The sequence below is a fragment of the Hoplias malabaricus genome, chromosome 16 (genome assembly GCF_029633855.1).
Source record: "Hoplias malabaricus isolate fHopMal1 chromosome 16, fHopMal1.hap1, whole genome shotgun sequence".
NCBI lineage: Eukaryota > Metazoa > Chordata > Actinopteri > Characiformes > Erythrinidae > Hoplias > Hoplias malabaricus.
This window is the reverse complement of record NC_089815.1, coordinates 19444335-19471866: the sequence shown is the minus strand read 5'-3', so window position 1 is coordinate 19471866 and position 27532 is coordinate 19444335. Positions and strand designations below refer to the sequence as shown.

The 27532-nt window shown below is 39.7% G+C and overlaps 1 protein-coding gene across 2 annotated transcripts in view; it reads left to right on the top strand.

The window, feature by feature from the left end:
- The window catches only part of celf5a (cugbp, Elav-like family member 5a), a 40833-nt gene extending 20582 nt beyond the window's left edge, over positions 1-20251 (top strand). The window contains exons 4-9 of one of the 2 annotated variants that reach the window (XM_066648146.1): positions 2558-2723; positions 10044-10256; positions 11881-11967; positions 13403-13546; positions 18821-18987; positions 19957-20251. In XM_066648146.1, the coding sequence (XP_066504243.1) occupies positions 2558-2723; positions 10044-10256; positions 11881-11967; positions 13403-13546; positions 18821-18948 (738 nt within the window). In that variant the 3' untranslated portion in view covers positions 18949-18987; positions 19957-20251. Of the gene's footprint in view, positions 1-2557; positions 2724-10043; positions 10257-11880; positions 11974-13402; positions 13547-18820; positions 18988-19956 lie in introns of both variants that reach the window. The other variant, XM_066648145.1, reaches the window with a different exon arrangement.
- Positions 20252-27532: the final 7281 nt, after the last annotated feature.

Genomic DNA, 27532 nt, shown 5'->3' with positions numbered 1-27532 from the left:
GTCTTGTCAGCGCAGTCAGTCGATGGACCTTTGTTTTTCTCTCCCCACCTCCTCTTCCTCTCGTCTTCCTCTCGCAAAGAACGAATCGATGCTGCACACTACCCCCCCACAAAAACGCACCCCCCACCCCCGACATAATTACATGCTTGAGCCTCCGATTTGCTGTGTTTTAATTCCTAAAGAGCAGAACGGAACGCTGCGTTGTTATCCGAAGCAATCTGGTGGCTGCCATGAAAAGGGACATTATCCAAGCTGCACATGCTGAGAAATTAGAATGTGGGAGCCTTCAGCTTTGCTCTGTGCTCTGCCCAAGGCCTGTCCTTTTAGGTTTAAAAAAAAAAACCTGGCACCCGGCTCACTTCAGTCAGCTTAACTCTGCAAGTCCCATTCAGCTAACAGGCCCAGGCCATAAGATGGGCACAATGGGTCCTGATTACTATGACACGGAGGTTTTGAAGGCCGAGAGACAGGCGCAGACACAGGGAGAGGAAGAGTGAAGATAAGGCCATCTCATCCTAAACTTGTTAAATGCCCCAGCCCTTATGGTACACCAACTGTCAAGACTCTCAGATGCCCCTATACCCATTGAGTACCCTTCTTCCTCATGTCGTTAAGCTTTGTTTAGCTCCCTCTTGTCGCTCTCTCTTCTCCTCCCCTTAAAAGGCTCAATTTATCTTCCATGCCACAAATAAGAAAAAAAAAAAAAAAAAAAAAAGAAGGATGATCCTCATTGGTCACGTTGATAGAATTATGCAAATGACAGGAGGAGTTAATAGACAGTGCTGGAGCTTATGGATGAGGAGTCAGTGGCTGGCGTTTTGTGGTGGGACAGCCGCTTTCAGCCTACCTGACAGGGGCATTGAGGGAAAATAATTGGCTTTTTCCCATCCAGGGACTCCATGCAAATGCAGCATGGCGCACAGCGGCGTGCAGCTCGCAATATTGTCATTAGCACCCGGCTGGTGAAGACAAGAGGCGCTGCATTATCGCAGGCTAAAGTGGCAGGATGGGTATTTGTGTCAGTCATTTCACAACAGGGGACTAAGCTAATAATAGGGCACAGTGGGAGTCGTCCATTTGACCGCCCACACCTTTACATTTCTAGCCAGATTGAACTCATTTTCAACTATTTGCCCAGTCCCCAAATAGATGGCTGTGAAAATGGCCATGGCACCAGCGCATGTTCTCTTTGAAAGTTTGCAACATGAGCGCTTTCTTTTAAAAACATCAAAACACCTCAGCCAAAAATTTGGCCTCAGCATCCAGAGACCTTAAGTTACAAACCAAGGTGATGCCTCTCTCTCTCTCTCTCTCTCTCTCTCTCTCTCTCCAAAGTAGGCTTCTGTTGGCTGATGACATAACAGAAATGGGCAGTTAGCATTCTCCTCTAAGTGTGTTGAGCTGTCCAATAGTGTTAAGTTAGCCGTAGTTCAAAAAGAAGCAGTGGTTGGAAAAACAAGAGTTTCAATGAGTTTCATGCATCTGAAAGTTACTATTTGATTATTTATTTATTTAGTTAGTTAGTTTTAGATGGCTCAAGATCTATAGTTTTAATAAACAGTCATCCCATATATATGCAGTGTGTTGCAGTCTACAATGGTTTCAAATATAACTTTAAAGAAATAAACTCTAACTGTTGTAACTCTAATTTTGTCACCCTTACTTCAAAGGAAATATATAGGTTTCCAACTTGTACCAATGTGTCAGTGTGATTTTTTCAAGCCATATATGCCACATATGAAATGCACACACTGCAACCAAACCTAGGACAAGAGTGATGCCTAGTGTTAAGGCTAAGATCAGGGTGATGGATATAGTCTTAGGGTCCTACATTGTGTGATACTAGGTTTAAATGTAACAGCAGTACTTGCATTGAAGTCATCATGGTTCCCCTGGTTCCTATCGCTGCCACTGTAAAGAAATGTGAGTCTTTATTGTAGCACTTTATATCATATTGTTGCTAATAGCTTTGTAGAATGCAGAAATTAATAGAATTCCATTTGAAGGGCTTCACTATAGTCCCTAGTAATGCTAGGGAATTCACCTCATTGGTTGTGCAAAAGAAGACTGGCACCACCTAAAAAGAAAAGAGGTGTGTGTGTGGGAGGGAGGGGTTCCTGCTGTTCTTAAAGAGGGCTGCCACATAGGGAAAAAGAGAGAAATGACAAAGGGCAGGATTCAGTCACTACCATTAAGAAACCATTACCCTGAAGTTTTGAAATGGAAAGGTGAACGCAAACCAGTGATTTTGGCTGTGAACTCTCAGGTCGTTTAAGGACTATACAAGAATATGCATGTCAATTCGTCCATTAGAAAGAGCAGGGCTGACAGCTACTGAAACGTTTCTGGAGCCTCGTGACAGCTCCCTGACTAGGAAGATGGACGCTTTCACTAAACATAGGTTGACACATTTTTCTCTCTTTTTCCGCTCCACTTTCTCCTCAACTCTGCCGAGCGCTTCCCATCCATCACTCGCACATATAGGCTGCTCGCTTCTAGTAACTTCTTTTTGCTCTTTCTCCCCCTCTCTCTCTTTCTCTCTCTGTCTCTTTGGCAGCTGATGCAGCAGCAGGCGGCCCTCATGGCTGCCAGTCATGGAGGCTACCTGACGCCCAGTGTGGCCTTCCCCACCACTCAGATCCACCAAATGGGGGCGCTCAACATCAACAGCCTCCCGCCCACCCCCATGACCCCGGTGTCGGGTGAGTTTCATCAGACTCTGGGTGAGCAGCTTCACTTCATTTCCTCTGTTGTTGGAGTACGTATTGTGGCTTTGCATGTGAGAGCTGGGGGTTTGTGTGAGATGACCGGCTTCCTGGGTCCAAACCTTTATATTCATAAGTTACTTTAAGGTGCACCCATTGTAGCTTCATTTGAGAATTCACCGCTTGTATAATCTCTAAAGTGGTGTTATCCACTATGCTATCCCACTTCACAAAATCAGCTAACTATTCATTGGCTCTTTCAGTAAAGTTGGGTGTGTTAATGCAGGGGAAGCTTGTTTACCATTCTGTTTGTTTTCCTGTAATCCTGTTTAAAAAGTGAGTCATAGACGCAGAAGTAGCTGGTGATGTCGACCTTGAAAGTGAAAGATTTGAAGATCTGTATAGTCGAGGCTCTTCTACACATCAAATGTCCCCATCAGGAGATGCAAAACAGAGAGATCAGATGGAAACTTTAATGTTTACCTTGTGGCATTTGCTGATTCTGCAAGATTCCTCGTCCTTCCCGTAAACACAACAGGCCAAACTGGGGTAACCAGAGCTAAGTAAAGAGGCTGTCTTTAGTGGAAAGAAACCCAAATCCCATGCCAGCACTATCCCTCCAGAGAAGGCAACTCAATGCCCAGCGGCTTTATATCCCTCAAGCCAAAGCTTGGCATTGGGCATAGTGTCCTAGAACATCCTCTTCTGCTGGTAATGCTTTTTCTGGGGAGATAATACAAGCTGTTTTGGTACATAACAAAATGTCAGTTTTTTTTCTTTTTTAGGGAAATACAAGGACACAATCTGAGGCTTTCAAACAGCTGCATTCTTCATTCATCAGTGTGTTGTTTGAATGTGGCATGACATCTTTTACAAGTCGCCACTCTGAAACAGCCGAGTCGTCCAATTAAATGTGACACGCGAGGCTGTTAGCCCCTTTCTCCTTCTCTGGAAGGCGTTCATGTGTGACGTTACATGTAGATATTGTCCTTCGGCTCCTTAAATTACACACCGGCCAGACTCTGCAATTTGTCTCAAATCTTGTCAAGGCACAGTCTGCGCCGGACATTTGTCTACAGCAAGAAGCGTCTGTCAGAAATGGAGATGCATGGTTTTGTAAGACAGCACGTTTTTACGTCAGATTTGTTGCTGTCAGCATCTTTTAACAACTTAATCACAACCCAGCAAACCACTTACTGCACTACATTGTCTGAAGTAGACGTTGCCTAAATTGTGGACATTTACTTATCCAACACTTCAAGGATTTTAACATAGACTTAGTTTCTGTTTTCTTCTGAAAGGTCTAGACTATATGTTGGAACATTTGTGTAAGGATTCTGTAAGGACAGCATTCAACCTCAAGTACGTTCTGGTGCTTTTCCAATGCATAGTTCCTACTCGTTTGAACTCGTCTGGCTCTATTATTTTTTTTTTCATAAGTAGTTCCAGAATAAAGAGCATTGTGAAGTCGTACTGACCAGATCACTAGCTTGTCACTCTACACAGCTCTGGCTGCTCCAGGTATCTGCACAGGGTTGTGCCCAAAATTAATCAGTGCCCTATTCACTGTATACTTCACTACATAGTAAGTGATGTAGGGAATAGTGTAGGAGGCCATTTGGAACATGCCTTACCTTGTATATGTCAAAATCATGTTGGGGTAAGCCTTCCTAGAACTCATTGAGAATGAACTGAAGGCTCTGCAGCTCAAAGAAAATAACCTTAACATGAGAGTTTAGGTTGAAAGAGGCGGGACTGCATGGAACAAAATCTAATGCTGATTGGACTGTGGTACTTAGAGGCAGGACAAACAATATGACATTGGTTAAACAGAGCCAAGAGTTTTTACTGTAGTAGAATGAATGAAAACAAAATATTTCCAGTGTGTCGCCCCATCACCGTAAGGAACAAACCATCCCTGCTTTTGAGGAGGTTCAAATGTCTCTTGGATCGAGGCTAATGAAAGAATCCTGGACAGCGCAGCAAGTACAATGAACAATCATGAACAATCACATAGAAATGGCTCTATGGCATCGCTCAAAGCACCTTCATTTCTAAGAGCGCGGTACAAGTGGATCAGGCACAGTCCTCTTTTTAATATATTTCTTTCCCTCAAGTCTTCAAGCTAATGACATTCTGGTAAAATAAAAAAAATATTTAAAAAAATCTAAATAACTAGTCATGGGGAAATAATAATTAAAGGTAATTTTTATTGTTTAATAGCACAATGCTTTCATTTCCAGGACCCTGTTCTAAGTCATGCTTATTTTGTTCTCTTTCTGCAACATTATCTTGCTATGTGTGAGATGGCTGTGGTCTTCTGTTTGGATTTTCCCCCGTTCTGGCTGGGATCAATGTCATATTAATATGCTGAGCGGCTGCCGGGGTGAATTGGCCTTTCTTGCGCTGACTTAATTGAAAGAGACTGGTGCTGCTGTGGCGTCCTGCTGTGGCCTGGAGAAGTGCTGAAATATGCGCGCTATTCTCCACGCTCCTGCGTGTGCTCCACGCCGCTGATTGCCTTCTATTATTGAACCTATTGGAATCTGTTGCATTATTAAACCTGGCTGAGATACTGTTGAATATATTCCAAGGACTACAATAAATAAGTTATTCATTTTTTTAAGTTTTTTTTTTTTTTTCATATTCATTTGCACCTCACCGGCAACACCTCTGCTTTATTCAACACACCTGCCACACACAGTCACACGCTACACATTCATACACATGGGTTACAACTTGTAGAATTTACAGAGGAAGCACACACACAACACAGCAGTCTGGTTATGATTGAATACAGTTGAGATAGCTTGTGAAATAAGCAGGAGAGGGCTTGTTATTTCTGGAAGAATCACGCTAAGCCTTTGACCAGGATGCCGCAATTATTCTGGTGAGAAAAACAGCAACAACTTTGAACAAATCATACCCAAAGACATTGTAAATATCTACCATAGAACACACTGAGGCAGACAGCAGTTTTCCATTGTGTCGGCTCTTTAATGGTGTAATCATCCTTAGAGCACTGCATATGTGGATATTAAGCCTGAGGTAACTCTCATCCTTACACTGGAGGGGGTTGACCGTAGGGGACATATCACCCACCGTTCTCTCTCCGCCTCCTTCTTCCTCCATACGCCTCTACCACTCAGCACCTGTGGTGACGAATGCAACACTGGGTACAATAGTGCAATCAGGCATGATGTGTTCTGAAAATGACATCGGTGGCCTCACTATGTTTTTGCAGTGTCTGCATGGGTTTCCTTCCAGTCCTCCTACCACAATACAAAAGCATGTGCTGGTTGGTGGATTGGCTGTGTGAAATTGTCCACAGGTGTGAGGCGACCATACGTCCTCTTTTTCCTGGACATGTCCTCTTTTCAGGATTGGTCTACAACCTGCATCCATCTACATCAACTAATGGTGAAATATCTGGTTTCCTGCCACTGTCATTTCCTGCCTAAAAATGGAAAAATATGCAGAAGTAAATAAACACAAATCAGATTTTTTTTAAATGATGTATTTATTAATATATGGAAAAAAGCTATGTAAAATTAGGTAAAATGAAACATTTATTTTGCTATTTACTTGTTTACTTGTTTGTTTACTTTGTTTGTTTACTTTGTTTGTTTTAAGACATAATGAAATGAAAGGACAAAGGGAAAGTCTGTGATTGTGGCTAAATGCAACTCTCTTTGCTCTCTTTGATGTTCAGAAGCATCTTTTAAGGTGGAATGGTATGTTTGAGGAAAAAAAATTGACTGTTGTTTGTACATGGCTGAAGTTAAACTTAACTGTTAATTTTTAGTCACTACCACACCATCTCGTTTGTAACTTGAGTTGTTTAGTTTTGTAGCACTTTTGGTCTGTGTTTACATGTAACGCAGTTAGCACATTCCCAAATTTAGAGACATTCCACCTTAAGTAATCGGAAACAGTGAAAATAAGTCAGTATTACCCACATATAGAGCAGGAGTAGAGCAATATCCTCATCAAGGTTCACACTTTTTAAAATGTGGGCATCTCATCATCGTGTAATGGCCTATTTTTAACCATTTACTGACACAGGGGCTTCTTAAACACTTCAGTTTTTTATTAAAATCATAAATGTTGCCCTTAATACGAGGGTAAAGGAGTTAATGTGCAGGTATTAATGATCATTAATATAGTTGTGTAATTTTAGCGATATGTACCTCTCTCCTGCCACACACAGACTGCTATGGATCTTGGAGCCCCCAGCCACAATATTGTGACAACAATGGACCCCTGTGTCCTACCTTGCACCTTTTGATGCTGGATAGGCTCTAGTCACACGGTGACGTATCTAGACAAAGCTGTTAGGAAAGTGAGTGAATGAGTGAATGAATTAACGCTGTCATATCATTCCAAACAACTTGCTTTAACCATAGTAATGGCACTTTAACATGTTTATTACCCTATTTGAATACATCAGATTATTCCAGACCTTTCTGAACCCAGCCGACTCGATCTGTTCTGATAAATGCAGGGTTGGCTTTAGCACAGACTGTGACTTTTTAACGCTGCTCCAACACGAGCATCAATCCGTGGCATGCGTATTTGTGCGTGTGTGTATGTGTGAAACTGCCGTGTTTAAGAGCCTGGCAGAAAGGTTAAGGGGGCTTTCGGAAAACAATGGCACGTCTGCTCCATCAACAGATGTAAAGCACTTAAGCTCGATGGCGCGTACGCACTCAGCCAGATGGCGCTCTCTATTAGAGCATGTATACGCACCGTGATGCATGGAGGCGTGCACTGTATTTATTTATATATCTTTCGAGTGATACGGGGCAGGTGCGGGAGCACGGAATACAAAGGAATGGCAGTGGAAGCAGAAAGTGGAGGGGCCTAATTGTACAGAGCTGGCACCAAATGAGTTGGAACCGAATGGCTGTTTGTTATGTGTTATTCCTGTGCTTCTGAACTTCACGCCTGGACTTTGGCTCCAAGGCTGATGGCTAAGGATGCTGGGGGGTGAAAGGACAGGCAGGTTCTGCATTCCTGAAGCTTCTGTAGATGGATGAAAAGCGGCCGGGTGTCACAGCATATGCACGACGTTGTGTTTAAAGCCGCAAACCGAGTTAATGAGGTGTCTGACACACAATTTGTGACCTGCCGAAGAGACTCGGATCATTTCTGTTCTGATGATGAGGACGGCCAGGCTCACCTTGGCTTATTTATTTATTTATTCTAAACACCTAGTTGTTAAACAGCTTGGACAGATATTTATAGGGTCACTGGATCAGCTAAGCTTTACATTCACATCCAATATGTTTCATAAATATATCACAATATATCTCTTTTACATAAGTGACACCAGTTCAACATACCACAAGGATCAAACACCACAGCCCTGTTCAGTAAGACTTGTTTCAGCATTTGTTCCTTTAAATGAGACTTAGCCACACACAGCTCAGCTCAGCTCAGCACGAGAGACTGGGAATGACCCTGTTTAACCCTATCTTCGTACTCTGACATAAACGCGGGTCCAGTGCTGTGATTGGAGAGACTCAGACAAGGAGGCGGGGTATTTCTAAAGTCTCAGCACTGTAAGGTAGAAGACAGATTGATTTATTACATGTTTTTTGACTTGGGCAGACCACACAACATAAATAAATAAATAAATAGATAAATAAATAAATAAAATAGCTGTGTGGTCTTGTCTCGCAGTTTGTGTGTTGGTGGGCTTCAGAAACTCATATTGGTGTGCATATGCACTAAAAGTATACATATTTGGCATAATTTGTCCCCTTCAGTTGACGCTTGCAGATGTCCCTTAGAGCATCAGCCACTGTAAAATCCCTCATTGTGGACACACATGTCCAGATGTGCAGTTATTTTACTCACTCAATGCATAAACCTCACAATAATTCCTTAGCAAAACAACATTTTTGTGTTCTTATATATTACATATTTACTGTTTGACAAAGAACAACTGAAATGAAAAAATATAATATAAAAATAAACCAGTTTACACTCCATAGGATCAGTCCCTGTTTAAAGAGGGCCTATTACAAAATCACTGACATCCAGGCCACTAGGTGTCAGTTTTATAGCATTTTTTTTTTTTGGAATGTGCAGTACAATCATTGAAGAAAATGGCCAGAGCTCCGTTAAAATGCACAAGCTTTATGTCCAGTTCCTGTAAATGGTTCTATAGGGGGGTCTTCAGCTATGGAAGTAGACTGAGAGTGAGGCAGAGGGCCTGGGGGTTTGCGTGATGGACAGACTCTGTGTGCTGGTGGGTGCATATTAAAGTGATCCTATGGGAGAATTTCTGTTTTTTTTTTCCTTTTCTTTTTTTCTTTCAGCTTTCCACTCTGCTATAGCTCTGACAGATAAGCCCTCTGAGGCCAGCTGTCACACACTGTCACCCTGCACTAGTGTCCAGTCCTTTAGAGATCATGTGATCCATCATAATATTCCAAAAAAATACTTTACGGTGGAAATATTGTGCTGTTCACTGCTAGAATGGCATTAGATTTACAGTATGGAGGCCCATTTAATGGAGTTTTGCAGGCGAAGAAGAGACCATTGTAAATATACTAAAAACACAACATTGGTTCAACTAGTTCTGAATTGGAATATGTGTACACATATGTTTTGAAGCATTTTTGTGTGTGTGGGTAATATATAATTGTACATTTTTAATTGTATTCAACAAAAAAGAACCTTTTTTTGAAGATTTTTTTGTTGTTTGAATGTCCGGAGAAGAACCTATTGGTCACTGCACTTGATTTCGATGTTAGCCTTTGAGAATGTAACATATTAATACTTCATTTTTAGGTTACATTATGTCATGTTGAATAAAATGACATATGTTAGAATGATTTAAAACTTATTTCTATACGTTATATATAGATTTGAAATTCAATTTTGGGAAATTTGACTAATGCAAAGGTGTATGGACACAAATTCCTACATGACCAAATGATTTTGACAGTTATTGTACTAAGTGGAGCTCTGAGGCTGACATTGCTAATCAATGCTTATACTCAATATTCACTCATTTTGTCTGTAAACACATCTCCACAACTTGTTTAAATCTGTTAAATCCATATTCAGCCACATTTCTGAGGTTGTGGAGACTTGTCAATGTGGATTACTGCCCAAAGTGGCTTATTGGGAGCCAAGAAGTCAACAAAATGACATTGCCAATGTTTGTCAGCAATGTTAGCCTCTTTTGAATGTTGTTAAATAGAAGCTGTGCTCTTGTTTGAGTCGGACACAGCTTCTTTGATGTGTGTAGCATGCCTGTAAATGTGTAATGTGTCTTGAATACTTTGTGGACGTTTCTCAGACGTGGCGCTCTTGTTCCCGCAGGCCTCAGCTCACCACCCGCCAACATCACATCCTCGGCCGTCCCCAGCATTGTCACTCCAATCGTCAACGGCTTCACGGGCATCCCGCACCAGCCCAATGGTCATCCAGCAGTGGAGGCTGTCTACACCAATGGCATGCCACCTTACTCCACCCAAAGCCCCACCGCCGCCGACACACTGCAGCAAGCCTTCACCGGCGTGCAACAGTACACAGGTACTGTAAAATAAATAAATAAATAAATAAATAATAATAATAACAATGATGATGATGTTTCACATTTACCGCTATTGGACTCTGGGATTTTTGTCTCTAACAGTAATCTCAGATGAAAATTTCAGCTAATTATATTTGTGGCTATGATTACAACCATGTTACAGATATTGGTGAATAAAGCATTGAGAGTCTTGCCAGAGGGATTTCACTATTTGTTTAGCATTGGTGGAGTTACACAAGCAGGGAACCAAACCTTTCTGCACATGTGGCAATTTTGCTACCCACTACACTACATTACCCATAACCACAGTTTTGATTCATTTTTTTGCGATTGATATACAACAATATGCAAACGTTTTCCAGACAGCATGTTTGTTCCCAGTGTGAGTTCAACCTGGGGTATGTATTAGGTGTCCAAATCATTTCTGGGCTTTAGAGCAACATTCTCCTGTTCTTTTGATATTTTATGGTAATAGTTTTATAGTATTAAAAAAATATTGACATTGTATCAAAAACAATAAATAAAAATATAATAAAAACAAAAATAAACTATTAATACCCTACTTTCTTGATTGCTAAGCTCAAAATCACTGTCCTTAATTTGTCTATACAAAAATGCACACATACTTTTGGATAAAATATTATTTTATTTTCTATTGAATAAAATGACAATTGTTATTGTTAAATGTAAATGCTATTTTTAAGCATAATGCCTTTAGAAGATCAGTCCAATAATCTGCAAATTAATTTCTGACCAAGGGCATTCAAACATACTTAATGTACTTGAGTGTGTGTGCTGGAGTAAATTTAACTAGTTACTGCTCACTCCTGCTGCACATTCTTTCCTCTTTTCTGAACGTGAATGATGGTGCAGATGTAATCCCAGGCACAGCTATGATGCAAGCATTGTTTGGACGTTGAAATAGGTTTTCAGCACTGCAGGACTTAGAGCTAGCTTTATTACCACACTGTGGCTGTGACATCCACTCACAATGGAGACAGCGCTGGGACACTGAGAGTATTTTATCTGCGTATCTATATACTGAGGACGTCTGAGTCACAGCTGAAGTGGGAAAGGATCTGTTTTTCTTTTTTTCAGTTAGTTATACACCAACAATGGGAAATCCTATTTGATTCTTAAGTCCTTAAAAAAGCAAAAACAATACTGTAGCAGTTTACACATCAGTAATTGCCTTGTAATAATATGTTTATAGTATGTTTGCAAGTTTATTCATAAATAAATTAAATGTTAAAATATTTTAAAGCCCTAATAAATGCTAATGTCAACAATATGACTCTGTGTTTTTAAGGATAATAACTGTATTATAACAAGTCATTAATAATTATTTATTAACAACCTGGAAATTCACATTTTATTTAAGCTTATATACTATTTATCACTATAATTGTGTCATATTATTACTCACTTACTACGGATTCATAAAGTGCTGTTGAAGATACAAACAAACCATTGCAAAAGGGCATTCGGTGTGTATTTTCCTTCGTAAGGACTGTTTTTTCAACACTCAGCTCATGCTGAACTCATAGTAAATTCTGTGTGTATGTATTTTTCCCCATTTCTGAGCCTGGCTCAGCTCACTGTGCTTTCTCTTTGTTTCTGTAGCGATCTATCCGGCGACCACACTGACCCCTATTGGCCAAAGCTTGCCACAGCCACCACAGGTGATTCAGCAGCAGCAGCAGAGAGAAGGTGAGGGTGAGAGACTCTTCTTCTTTTCCCAACCTCAGTCTAAAGCAACATCTTTCAAAGACAGTGTGAAGAAATCTATTGATATTAATAGAAAACAAGACAAAGAAGTGCTGCTTACCTGTAATTTTTAGCATAGTTTATATTATTTGTTTTAATGCTCTGGAGTCTAAGAGCATTTGCTTTGTTTTTTTTTTTATATCCTCTTGATGCCACCTTTAATTGGACTTGATCTATATATATTTCATGTCAGAACATTCAGAGCCATCTCATCTCTCTGTAATGAGGCTCCATTTGACCCAGAGCACAGTGATAAAGGATAAGCGGTCCTTAAACCTGAAAAGAAGAAGTAGATGGTCACACAAAGCCACCAGCTGCACATGATGCAAGGCAGATGATGCACATCTCCTGTATCTCAATCCCTTTTCATAGCCTCAAAGTTCTAGATGCCAGTTCTGCACGATCAGGTGAAGAGATGCAATTGACAGAGCAGACTCCCCACATCCCGAAACAGTTTGAACCATATTTCTGCACCGTATTTTCACAAAAATATGATTTTAGACACGAACCCCAGAGGCGAAAATTCTAGAAGCTGTAATCCAGGGCTTGAGGGCTGATTTGCCAAGACATTATTCATAAATTATTTAAAAATATTCTGTTAAAAATGTTTAAAAACACCAATATGCAAATATCTTGCCAGCAATTTATGCAGAAAAGCTGGCAGTGGGTCAAAATTGTCAAAATCTGCCAAATCAAAAAAAAAAAAAAGCTTATCTTCCTTGTGCTGCAGGATCTGTCTCTAATCTTCTAGGAAGGCCATTGGTGTGTGGATTTAATTGCACTGGGCCACATACACCTCAATAAAGTTTGGTCCGAATGTTGGATCTTGCACTGACTGGAGATCCATCGCAGTTCTTCCACCTCACAGCTGAATACTTTGGGTCTTTTGACTTCTTTGGCCAATGCTTGGCATCGTACATGTCCGATTTAGCCTCATGTGTAGGTGCTCCACACGGTCCTGTTCTGTATGTAGATTATACATAGATTTTCTCCAATTATTTGCAACTACACTGACACCCAGTGGCTTAAATGGGTCTGAGATTTTGTTCCAAACCCATTCTAACCTCACATCACCTCCCCGAAGTGGGGGGACCCGCTCTGAGGGGCATGACCTGTTTCATTCAGTACCTACAAGTGTTCCACCACTTTGTACTACAAGTCAGAATTCCACACATCACCTTCCCCTGGGAGATGTTCCTGTCTGTGTTTAATCCGCAGTGTAATGGTGTTTCAAGCGTAAACATTCCGCCGTGTCTAACGCCCCGTGTGCAGGGACACGTCCAGACGTTTTTTCTTCCCTTCAGAGCTACACTCTTCCCCAGGGAGATGTCTCGCTCCGTCTTTAATTCTTAATCTGCCGCTGTTGTTTTTGCCGCAGGGCCCGAGGGTTGCAATCTCTTCATCTACCACCTACCGCAGGAGTTTGGCGATAACGAGCTCATGCAGATGTTCCTGCCCTTTGGAACGGTCATCTCCTCCAAGGTGTTCATGGACAGAGCCACCAACCAGAGCAAGTGCTTCGGTGAGTCTTCAGGGAGGTTTCATGGTTGGCTCAGCAAGGGCTTCTCTGTGTGACTTGTTATACTGGGGCACACACAGAGCTTAGAGGAGCACAGGCACAGCTGTACCCCATAGGGGCAGAACTGTGCATCAGTGATTTATCACTAAAGTGGGTGTTACTCTGCCATGGATGAGAAAAGAAAAACAAATGAACTCTAATGAATTTTGTATTCATATTCATTTTCATTTACGAATGTCCAATAATAAGTGCAGAAATACTGAAGTAAACTGAAACAGAGTGAAAGCATTAAAGGAAATGTCTACAATTGTGGGGAACTGCAGTTCTCTATGGTTTGTTTATGTTCAGAAGCTCCGCATCTTTTAAAGTTGAACATTACGTTTAAGGAGAAAAAGTCCTTGGCTGAACATGGCTGAAGTTGACCTTGTCTGTAAGTTGTTATTCACTGTTTGAATTACCATAGAAACTTGTTTGTAAGTTGAGTTGTTTAGTTTTTGTAGCCCTTTTGGTCTGTGTTTACTTTCATGCAGTTAACGCTTTCCCAAATTTCGAGTCAGGTCCATCTCCAGCAAAAATAATTCAATATTACCCACATATGGAGCATGAATAAAACGATATCTTCACCTCTTTTCATGATTTTCAGTGTTTGGCAGCTCTTTGCCATTTCTCTGCTGTGAGCAGCCACTGACCGAGCCACTTTGTTTTTTTGCTCATTTACTGACACGGGACTTCGTAAACACATTAGACTGGTTTCCAGATCGAAAACAGATTGAAGCACTTACAAATGGTGATGAACCATCTTCTGAATTTTATAAAAAAGTGTGTTTTTTGTGATTCTGATCCACCAATATACTCTATAATGATTGTTATAGATACATACATTCTGATTGAGGTATAAAACATATTGTGTTAATAATACCTCAATGTGGAATAATGTGCACCCAGACTCTTGCTACAGCCTGCACATCTTGTTTCTAGTACACTGTGCTCAGAAATCCTGGATAAAATTGAATTGTATCGCCGTGATTTTAGAAATCAGTGGGGGAGTTGAGGCTCTGCTTCTGCGTGTTGCTCCTCTCATTCAAAAGATTATTCATTCAGTGCTCATTCAGTGCTAAATACTGATGAACTGTTCTGCCATCATCTTGATGCCCTTGTGTTTGGTCTGCAACCATGAAAACAGAGCTCTCTGATTGGTCAGCCTGAATTTAACACATCTATGAGACACAGAAAATAAAACTGGTCCTAATTCAAAAATCGATGCAGCATCAAAATGGTCAATTTTGGACAATTTTGGAATTTTGTGTGAAATATATTTATTTGTAAAATAAGACTCAATCTGAATAATCCTTAATTTTAACATCAACACACGGCATCAACCAAGTCCTAAACCTAATCCTTTATCATAGCAACAGAGTATATGTTTCACGTTAGTGGCACAAAATCATGGCATTGATCCATTAGCCCAAATTGGTGAACACACCTGTTACACCATGTGTGTAGTTGTTGATTGCCAGGTCCCAGAAGTGTTTAGCAGAATCCCTCAACAGAAGAGGTGTCTAAACTCTTGGACATGTCGTGGGCAAAGAAGCACTCAACATGTTTGTATAAAAGTTTCAGCCTCTGTCCGTCAGATTTTCTGCTAATGTGCCCCTGTGGGAATGTAAGGAAATGATCATTCTTCTTCCTGCACACAGGAAAGGCAAAGCAGCCAAAAGTATTGGACCATTAACTTAGGCAACGATGGAGAGACAGACTTAGTTGAAAATTGCACACCGGCCCGAGACCTGTGATAATTGTCTGTGAACTTTCCTTATTAATAATGGAGATGAGAAGTGTGAGTTTCGGTGGCGAAAGAGGAGGTTATCTGAGGTGCGAACATTCGCAGGGAAGGATTATCTTTGCAGAAGAAGTTGAATGCACTTTTTTTACAGGCATTTGAATCTAAATGGATGTCAACAGGGTGTAGTCTCTACTGATCTGTGTGAGTGAAAGGGGTCTATTACACAGAGAAGGAAAATGAACAGGGAACTGTTCACCTGCAGCTAGCTTTCTGGGCCAAAGACATCTCAGACTGTGAAGTGTTAGTCCATGCTGCATTGCAGTAGAATGGAACATTGCTGTGAGGGTTTGATTACATTTAGCCTCATAAATGTTATACTGAGGATTAGCCGATTATTCATTATGGATTACAAACATCACTCCAACTGGCCACAAAGGCACTGGGGCTTGGAGCTCTATCTCTCCAAAGAATGTAGTTCCACTGCTCCACCGCACATGAGTCGGTCTTTGTCAGTGACGTGTGATTTTTGCCCGTGATGTCACTAGTGCGCCATTACCGCAGTACGGTCACAAAGAAAACTGTGAAGCACATACATTATTTTTACTCTTGGGCAGCAGTGAGAGCGGTAAAACTGGATAAGTACGAGCAAAGTGAGAGGACTCCACACCAAGACAAACTCAGCAATGATTCCAGGGACAAATCACTTAGACAAATTTCCATCTTTATTTATTTTTTAAATAATATTATTCAGTATGGAATGCTGAACTTGGTTTACTGCCTTCGACCTCATATTTGGACGGTACCAACCATTTTGTTTTGGGTATAAGTAAGTTAGGGATGCACCGATTTAGAATCTTTGGGACGATACAATAACTGAGAATTAGCACCTTGGAGTAACTGATACCGATATTAATAACTAATAATTTTAACTTTTTTGTCATCAAAGCAAATTCACATTTCTATTTTATCTTTTACGTTTATTAATTTACTGCGGGTTCCGCATGAATGGTTTCTAGAGGGGCGCTAATTAGTGCAGCACCGGGTTTGTTTTGGAGAGCGAGGGAGTGAGAGAGTTTGAGCGAGTGTTTGCAATCATTGTTGTATCATCGTGTTTCAGTAATAAGTTCAGACTCTGAATGACTCTATATCTAGTTTTGTGGTTTATATACGAAGGCCCCTGCACTGTGGTGGTTGAGAGTATCTTTCTGTCGTTTAACCTGCCGTCCGTGTGTGTTTACAGCGCTATCGGGCGCTATGGGTGTACTGAGCATCTCTAATATTTTAAATTCGTTTTCACCACTGAGAACTCACTGAAACTGTGAAAAACATCCACACGGCAGACATCGTTGTGTATTTACATGCGTCAGTTAATTTGCGCAAGCACAAAAAAAGGTGCCAATTTATTGGTTGTAATATCGGCTAATATTCCAATATCGGACCAACTAAAAAAAAAAAACCCCACATATTGGCAAATAATGTGTGCATTAGCTCATACAGACCTAAGGATGAAGCGGAAATTTACATTCATTTATTCAATTTTTGTAACCACTTATCAAGGTCACGGTGGGACCTACCCGGAATCACTGGGCACAAGCCAGGAACACACCCTGGAGGGGGCGACAGTCTTTCGCAGGCGACACATACACTCACACACTCGCACCTATGAACACATTTGAGTCGCCAATCCACCTACCAACGTGTGTTTTTGGACAGTGGGAGGAAACCCACGCAGACACAGGGAGAACACCTTAACAAAGGATTTTAAATTATTTAAAATTTCCCCTAGATGTAACTTCTTTCATTTCATTATTGTGGGGCTTAGTACTGCAATCGTGCATACAACACAGTCATATATTTTTCACTGGTAAAAGGACAGCCTTGGCCATAGTTGACTGCCAAAATGCCTTCTCGTCTGTGTGACGTCAACTGTCAATGACTGATAGAGGGATGGGAGAGCTTTATACCCTTAAGAACTTTGATCTTTACCTCATGATCAGCTTCATTTCTTAAACTACCCCAGAATTAAAAATGTTCAGAATTAAAACATGTTCAAAAAAAAGTAAAATACCTATAGCCTTTGGGTACTTCACATACTGTACCAATATATTTAGACGTTAGGTTTGTACTTAGTCCACTCTCAAACCAAAATGAGACCCTTCAAGGAGACCCCCGAAAAGCTTGGGTTACAGAAACCTCAAACACAACCTAAATCCTCATTATGGGTCAGCTCCTGGGATCACTCAAGAGGTCGCAATTAATACTGACCACAGTCTCTGGAGGGAGCTTAATAACATGACAGTGTGAGGGAGGACCTATTTGCAGTATTGACTTATACACTATGCATATAAAACACAGTGTCAGGTCAGGGCAGTGGGCGCTTAGTGGGGTAATTAATCTACTGAGGAAGTCCACCAGCGAGAGCCAGGCTCATGTCACTGTACAATAAAAGCACACTCATAGATTCCCTGATTCAGGCCTGTGGCCCACTCTGAACCACCCCAATGCGTGGCTGCCTTCATTCTCCTGATCTCCAGCAGCACTGAGGTGTCTGATCCACTCTTAATAAATAAATACACATTTTTTTTGTTTTCTTTTTGCATTTTTCATGAGGCTTGCTGCCCTGCCTTCAATGCTCTCAGGAGTCAAGCCCCCAGGGAGACCCTCGTTGCTTTTCACAGTTCCCCGCTGCATCCCCCCGATACAAAAACATCAGTGAAGAGAGAGTGCTTGCATTCATCGGAGCTGCACTCGACTCTATTACACTTTCTGCTCACTGCCCTTCCAAGCTTGGCTTTTAGAGTGTGATGGGAGCAAGGCTTAGAGGAACGAGCAGGGGTCAGCTGTGGTCGGTGGGTGCGACCCCCTTTACAGCGGGCTCTGGGGATATTCAGCACTCTTCTGCTGGTACATGCTGCAAAGCTCTTAGAAATGCTTTCAGATTTGTTTTTTGGAAAACTTACTTAGCCTTATTTAATATTAAGAGAGGTCTAGATTTATGGATATTGTTTAATGTAATTACATAGTTATTAACATCTTGATTTACTCTCTGTATTCAAGCTTGGGTGTGACCTTCAGATTTTTTCTTTAGTTTCAAGGTCAAAATCCTAAGGCCAATTTGGACTCTCCACAGAGCACTTTCCACAGAAATTCCCTGCATGTTTCTAGCTGCTACGACTGAGAAATAATTCAGCAAATTTTAAGAGGAGGCGCATCATATGCCATGGGGACCTTTGTGGAGGTTAAAGGTTTTCTTTTGATTGTTGTGCTGCAAGGTGAATCATGTAGCAGCATCCTTGCTCAGCCCTTCATAAAAATAAATAAATTAATAAATAAGATCTTGGGGGGTGTGTGGGGGGAGTAGTGGGGGAAGGTGATACAGACAGAATTTATTCAGACGTAAAACGTTCGGCATGGTCTTTTCTGGTCTGAGTGAGTGGACTGGTGGACTGACCCCCAGGTCTTCTCCCTGGTCTATTTTCTTGCCTTTTTTTCAGGCTTTGTGAGCTTCGATAACCCAGCAAGCGCCCAGGCGGCTATTCAGGCCATGAATGGATTTCAGATCGGTATGAAGAGGTTGAAAGTGCAGTTGAAACGGCCGAAGGACGCCAGCCGCCCCTACTGACACTGCCCCATACACTCCGGGGTCTCAGCAACAGCACAGGTATAAGCACACACACACACACACACACACACACACACACACACTCCCAAACAGCACACTGTAAAACCACCTCATGAATCCCATCTGATGGAGTAGTAACACATGACTGTAATTCTAAATGAAATAAAGTGTACTGCACTGTTCACACAGTGTATATGTACCTTCAGAAAGTACTCTAAGAAATTCTTAAAGGTACATTAACCCCTTAAATGCCAGGCTTATTGAAAGTACAGGGACTTAAATGCAAACTGGTAGGAATATTCTTATAAAAGTAAGTTAGAAAAGTATGTAATAAAACTTCAGGCTTACTGGTGGTCCCATGGCCATTTAAAGGGCTGCAGATACACACTTGCTATGTATTATCAATGGGATTGTACATTCAGACCTCACTTGAATGGTATCCTCAGGGATATATCTTGCGTGCTATTAGTTAGAGAACAAAATTATCAAATATATCATTACAATTTATATTTTAAATTTAACTCTTTCAACTATACGTCATATACATTGTACCTGGGACTAAATAGTATTTTAGTACAATGTATACAAAATGACCAGTGCTGTGTAGACATTAGACATTCACATGTACTTCCAAAAAGGGCTATGTATATTTAGTAACAGCTTGTTATCAATATGAATTCATATATACGAATGTGTAATGTTTGCCCAAAACAGTATACAACACTGTTTCTGTAACGCTTCTTCAGGTACAGAAACCAAATAAAATGACAATGAGACAGTGCCCCCAGTGGAAGTGGGAGCGCTCTTATGACATTAAAATACTATTAATTATAACTAAATATAAGCAGTAATATTATACATTTCTGTGCTGCTGCTTTTCATTGTGTTTGTGCTAATGTTTGTAGATTTTGTTGTTTGAAGATATAGTACAAATTCTTGGAGAAATGTTTAAAATCTTGAGTACATTCAGGAGATGCTTTCCTTATTATTATTGTTGTTTTTTTACAGGTTTTGAAGAGTGGAGTCTATGAAAGAAGATTGATTTTTCTTTTCCAAAATAGAGGTTTTTGAAAAAAAAAAATCAAGAAGATGAAAGGGATTTTTTGTTTGTTTTTTTTCCTGAAGACATATCAGCATTTACTTAACGAAGATGTCCGGCAGAGGATAGATGTGCAAAAATATTGGTGCCCTACGGACAAACTACGAGCAGCACAGTGTGAAAAAGTCAAAGAAAAAGTTGTGGATTTGAAAGGATAAAAACTTTTGAAGCTTGGGAACTTTTTTCTGTCTGAGACTCGATTCGAATTACGCAACAAAATACAAATAAAAAAAACACGCAAAAAAATTTTAAATAAATAAAAATAAAGGAAAAGAGCAGCAAGAACAACATAGACTTCTATATACATATTATATACCCATATGCTATATAACGGAAGAGGCGCTTCCAGCTTTTAATTTTACTGGACTAATGAGGGTTAAAACTTGAAGATCAAGGGAAAAACAAGAAAAGCAGTGGAAAAAAAGCTCCTCTATGCCACCGGCAGACTTCCTTTTTTCTCTCTCTTTTCCTTTCTTTATCTCTCTTTCTCTCTTTTCCTCTTTCTTTTTTTCTGTCAATGTTTCTCTCTCAGCAAATGCAGGACTTTTGACCTTTTTTGACCTCTATGACCGTGGTCATAGAACTTTCCATCACTTTACAGTGAACAAACAAAAAAACACCCACAAAAAACAAAACCTTTCACCCCAAGGGACCAAAGGACCAAACCTTTTTATTGTTCAACAGTAATATATAGTATTAATGATGATACTAATACTACGATTACAAACTACTACTAATGATGTTACATGTTTAAAAAAAATGTATGAAGAAATACTTGCTTCAGGTCAGAAAGAGGAAAGGGATTTTGATTTCTTTTCCTTTTACATTTATAACTACTGGGTTTCAGAATATTTAAACAACAAAAAGAGCAAAAAAAGAAGAAGAAGAAGAAAAAAAGTATTTTAAAAGCTATACTATTTTAGTGGAGTAGAATATGTGAATTGGAGATTGTTAAAGGGGCGTGTTCAGTCATTTCTCATCTATGGGGACATTCATTGTTGTTATCTGAGACTTTTTTGATCATCATTCACTACCTTTCACCTCTGCTTTGGATCTGTATGATAACCCGGATGGTAAAACTAAGCACATGTGCCGGTAAAGTGAACAAAATCAGAGACCCTTCATTTATTTAAGGTCCAGTATAAACAGCCAGTAGGAACAAGTACATTTCTAGCATTAATAACCAAAGCCTACTATTAAACATAATATCAAATTTCCATCATTCCTTATGTGTCCGACCTGTGCCTACATCCAACGTTCATTCTTATTTGAAAAGCTTGCTATTAGTTTTACTTAGAAATTAAAACTATTCTTTTTCTGGGATTCTTTTCCACACTTTCAAAGTTCAGTCTAAGAACTGACTTAGATAGAGGAGCAGCTGAGCTTGATTTGGGGAGAGTGCTGTTTGTCCGATGCAGACACTTCTGGATGTCTATCAAGGTCTTGTAAGGCTGTTAGGAGTCTCCTAATTTTCCCACACTTCTAAGTTGTACTTAACTGCAGTTTTGACTACAGCTTAAACAAATGAAGGGTGGTCTCTGGATTTTTGCACTGTTCTGTGCATTAACCTTTTATCTACATATACCTTTGTTTTGGTGACTGGACTTTAAAATATATCCTAGCTTGAATACACATGGCACCAGCAGACTTTAATATCAACTCGATGAGTTAAGCACACGAGTAAACAGAGTAAACACTAAGTCACTCGCTTAGGCAACAGCACCACCGCCTGCCACACTGTGTGAAGATGGGATGAGCTTTTCAGCCAAGCCATTACATCGGCATTGCAATCAAAATGTTGATTAATGTGAGTTCTATCCAAAGATGGCGCTGACTATCGGCGTTTTTGTCTGCTCCCAGCTGAGGCCACACTTGTTTCCAGCTACTGCTTATAGCTTCCTAAGTATAAGCCCTAATAGTTCTTTAATGCACACCTGGGGTCCAAGACACAGCATGATTAGCATAAGGCTAATATTGATCAACCGGCCTGCCTCTGCCTAAGGCCAACTAATGCACAATCAATTACACATTGGCATTTCCATTGGACTGACTGACAAACTGAGTTCATTTCTTTATACCCGGTGTAACAAAAAGCCGGCCACAGGATAACTATATCGACACAAGCCAGACCTGTTTTTACAGTGCAGATATGCAGGTCAAAAATCCATACTGTACATAAACAAACCCTTTCAAAACATTCAGTTTAATTTATTAAGACGCTTGTCAGGATGACAGAATAAAGAGCCAATCAAAATCCAGACTGATTTAACCTTTAGAATTTGTGTCTTGCTTTAAATAAGTTGCTTTAAAGCGTTTTTGTGTATTTAATTTAACATTCAATCATTCTCCAGCTCTTTTGTCATTTTATGGTGATCAATTATCAATTGATATTTTATTCAAAAAAATAACATAAATGTAATTATAAATACACTATGTTCACGATCCCTAACAAAGATCTTGAGAACACCATCTTTAAATCATCTAAACCAAACATTACACATAGATTTGGATATAAAATTGTATATTATATATTACATTATCCTCAAGAACAGAACAAATCAATACACAGGTTTTGCTGTGCTTTTTCCTTGATGGAACTGCTAAGAAATTCAGAGACAAAAGAATTATTTTCACTTTTAATTTTTTAATTACGTAATTTATAGCTTTTAATTTTTTATTTGTTTTTATATCTTTAATATTATGCAACAGTGAGCAGCATACTTTACCAAAAGATTGAAGATTAATTGTTTGTTTGGTTTTTAGCAAATTACTAAAACAAAGCCAAATAGCACAAGGCTGTGTTGATTGAAACGTAAGACTTACAGTAGTTCTTTGCATGGTTCTTCTCTTCAATGGAAAACCTGCTGTATATCATTCTACATAGAAGCATTTAAAATGGTTTTATTTAACATCCTTTAAAGTTCTCTAAAGTTATGTTTCCATGTCATCTAAACCCTATAAAAATGCTGAGCTTTTTACACATGATTCAATCAGCTACAAGTGATACCGTTTGGTATAAAATCACAAATTTATCACCATCAATGACTACAAATCCTAAGGGTTAAAAATAACAGCTTGACAAGATATTCTAACATCTCACATCCTTATATCTTTGCATTGCCTCTGGTGATACAAGACTTCACTGTCAGAAAAACTGTCACTGTGGTACCCTCAATGGTACATTTCTGTAACCTTTAGTTAGGGAACATAATTGTACCTTATTGTATTAAAACTGTAGGTTTTAAAATTGTGTTGATTTCATATGCTCCATTTCATCTCCAGTATAAAATCCTCTCCTTCTGGAAAAGTGAATGTAATGTACCTTTAGGGAACAAACTGAACATTAACACCACTGTTGTAGCTTTTAAACTATATTCATACTATTTGCACTTTTAGTGACCAATAATGTATACCTAAATGAGACCTATAAAACTGACATTAATGTGTCATAAACATACTTGAATTCACTGGTAAAATAGCCTAGGTGGGTTGTAGCATTTGGTTTGTATATTGGACCAAATATCAATGTTCTGGTTATTAGTCTTGGACATTTTTCTGCTTACGTTTTGCCAACAAGGCAATTTCACATTTCTATTGACAGGCAGGGCTTCCTGTAACTGCAAACAGTGAAATGTCTCCTCCTCTTTATAAAGCAAATAATCAGCAATTCACATGAATTACATTATGCTAACTGGTCAGAAAAAATGGAAGCGGTACACACAGTGTAAATGTACCTTTAAAGGGTACAACAGTCCAAGCCCAGTTGTGTTCCCTAAGGGTACATTATATTCTGCTCTCCAGAAGGAGAGGTGAACATTTGTAATTTTTCATTACAGACCACACAAGGTCAAAATAAAAGAACAGAAGACTTGGAGATGAAACAAGGAGATGGAATAATCTACACTTATAATGGACGTTATAGTAGAAGTTACGATTATGTTCCTAACTGAAAATACAGAAATGTACCCTTGAAGGTACCAACCCAGTGCCAGTATTTCTGACAGTGTTTCTTAGGTTCTTTGCTGAACTGGTCAAAATAAGGGCAGAAAAAAAGCTATACGGCCTGGACACTGGCTTAACGATGCATTTACAGCAGCTGCTGGTGTTTTGTCTGGTGAGTGACATACGCAAGCACACAAACACAAACATGCACTGCACTGTTATGACTGAAAAAGTTCAGAGGGTGAAACTGAACCACTTTCTCATTCCCATACAACAGAAGCAGAACGGCACAATGACCATGTTGTGTCTCAACCCCATTTCTCATCTTTTACTGCATTTTTCATTGTCTGTTGTTACAAGTTACAGGGTCTGTGAGCAAAAAATAAGATTCAGAAAATCCCTTGTCTGATGGAAACACCCCATTGTTTTAACCTCATTTAATTCCGAGCCGCGGTTTCTGACCTGTTTGTCATAGCCAGAAATACACTGGCGTGTTGGGCATTCGTTCTTGTGGAACCTGAAAAAAATCAGTTCTGTTAGGAAGAATGAGCGCTGTGACAGTTTTTTAGCTGCGGGGCGGGAAAACGAAATGGATCGAATCACAGGTTATAATGGCTTTTTCCTCCTGACCTCTGTTCATCTTGTCTCTCTCCTTCTCCTGTCCACTGCTAGCATATGAGAAACACGGTGATATATACAGGCAGCCTTTGGGCATGTGTGGTCTAATAACCCTGCATTGTGAGGGCCTCTCCTACCCAAATCTCTACATGCCAGACATGTGAATTATTAAAATCAAATTAAATTTGGCCCTCACGTAGCAGCAGGGGTACTGCAAATTAAAAAGCGCAACTTTCGCCTGAAGTTTAATAAGTTTGAGAGATGATATCATTAAAAAAAATAAATAAATAAAATGAAGAGAGGAAACCAATAAAACGAAATAAACATGGGGAAGACAGTGGCTTAATATGTTCAAAGGGAGTGGACTGACTGTGTTAACATGAGTTCATCTCACATTGCTGTGCCATAAACAATAAAAAAAAGAAAAAAGGGGCCTGCTGCGGTCCCTCTTCTAAAGGGCCCTTCCGCTCCAAATCACCAGCATTTATCCTTTTTTGTTCCCATTCCAAATCATATGTCATAACAAATGTCATTTCTCTCACCTTGATGCCCAACTTGATCTTTGAGCATGCTCAGAAAGGGGTGTACCGGGAGGGATGGGGGAGGGGGGAGGTGCGGTCTTAAAGTTATAATAATGGTACTACTCGTATTAACAATATGATTCTTTAACTATTGTTTGTATGCTAAGGAAAGTAGCTTATTATAGATATTTAAAAATGTGTATATTAGGGAACAGCAGCACAGGAACTTTTCTCAGATTCTACGGTGGGAGGTTGGCGTGTGGGCTTCGGGTGGGTGGTTACAGGGGCGGGACCTGGGGTCTCTGCTTTATATATATAAAGACCATATTAAACTTTCTGGTTTTCTCAGCACAAGGCATATGGAAGTCTACAATATATCAAGAGAATTGATTTTTGCTGACAAACGTGTGCGGAGCGGAAACCAGGCGCTCCAGGCCTTTCTCTTAAAGCCTGGGACAATGAGACAGTGCTGTTTACAGTTTTCTTTTTTATTTATGTTTACATTTCTTTATTTATATATTTTTCTTCCTTTGTTTTAGAAGACATGAGTCAAAGGTGTGAAATCAGTCTGAAATGTCTCTCTATGGAGTGACCAGCTGAAATGCAGTATTCATTTATTTATTTATTTGTTTGTTTGTTTATATATTTATTAAGAGCTGATATGTTCCAAGAAAACAAATGCTCTCGTTTTATGTTTTCTTTAGGATATTTGCTGTGCATGTGTTTCTTTTTCTTTCCCTTCAATTCACTATGCCAACCATACTGATTTGCCAAATTAATTTTCAGATATTTATTTATTTATCTATCTACCTATTTATTTATTTATTTATTTATTTATTTATTTGATTGTTTATGATGCTCTGACAATTATGTGATGGATTACTTTAATGGTTAAATTTAGAGAAAAAACAAGACAGGAAACGTATAATGGGCTTTTCTCTTTCTCTTTTTTTCAATTTTACAATAAAAAAATTTAAACTGAACTCACACGACTGGACTGTGGTGCACTCAGCTGAAACTGGCCATGGATCTGACAACATTTTGTATCTTCTTAATGCATTTGTATTTGTTTGAAATATGATCATATATTTCACCTTTACTTCAGTGTATTTGTGACTGTAGTAATCATATTTTACACTCCACAATTATTCACCTTTTTTTCAGTTTCCCTTGTAATTCACTCACTCACATTTTACAAAATGCTCAAGGGGTGCAAGTCGATGCTTTGCATCAATGAGAGTAGGTGTCCATGTTTAGTCCAAGACAGCATTAAAAATCAATAATGGCATTATATACACTTCTTGTGCTTATAGAGGCTTCAGGATTATTATTATTATTATTATTATTATTATTATTATTATTATTATTATTTACACTAGTGATTAGTTCGAAAGAAGCAACAATAACTGAATATGGCTTTGGCGACAGAAGTGGGTTAGAAACAAATAGAACTAATATGTTTTGAATAACACTCATAAATTTGGCTACTTGTAGGTTCCACTAGGGGGCATTCTGAAACCATTACTAAGGTCCATTGTGGCAATAGTAAAACAGCACTGGCTTTTCCAGAGCATGGATCACGTATTGTTTATTTTCAAAAGTTATTTTGGGTCATTTCTTTTGATCCACTTACTATGACATTTTCACAAAATATAGAGTAGTCTGTGTTTTCATGTATTCTTAGTGAATGAATCGCCTAGTTTCTTATTATACAACTGGTCCTTTAAATGTGTGTGCTGAGGTCAGAGTAAGTTCAGATAAAAGCTATATGATGTGGACACTGACCTTCAGATGTATTTACAGCAGCTGCTGGTGTTTTGTCTGGTGAGTGACATGCAACACACAACAAACAAACATGAACTGCAGTGTTATGTCTGAAAAGAATGAGTTGCTTTCATGTTCCATTATAACAGTGTAAGTAAGGCCTGGTGAACACACAGAGATTCATGTCTTTCATGAGTTCATTAGTTTTGAGCCTCTACCCATTTCTCTTCTTCTAGTGCATTTTTCACTGTGGTCCAGATTTATGGAAACACTGTTTTTTTAAACTCATCTAATTCTGAGCCACTGTTTGTGACTGGATTGTCAAAGCCAACAGTTAGTGTCACAGTCACACAGCTCCAGGGACCTGGAGATTGTGGGTTCGAGCCCCACTCCGGGTGACTTTCTGTGAGGAGTTTGGTGTGTTCTCCCTGTGTCCACGTGGGTTTCCTCTGGGTGATCTGGTTTCCTCCCACGGTCCAAAAACACACATTGATAGATGGATTGGCAACTCAAAAGAGTCCGTAGGTTTGAGTGTGTGAGTGAATGTGTGAGTGTGTGTCGCCCTGCGAAGGACTAGTGCCCCCTCCAGGGTGTATTCCTGCCAAGCGCCCAATGATTCTAGGTAGGCTCTGGACCCACC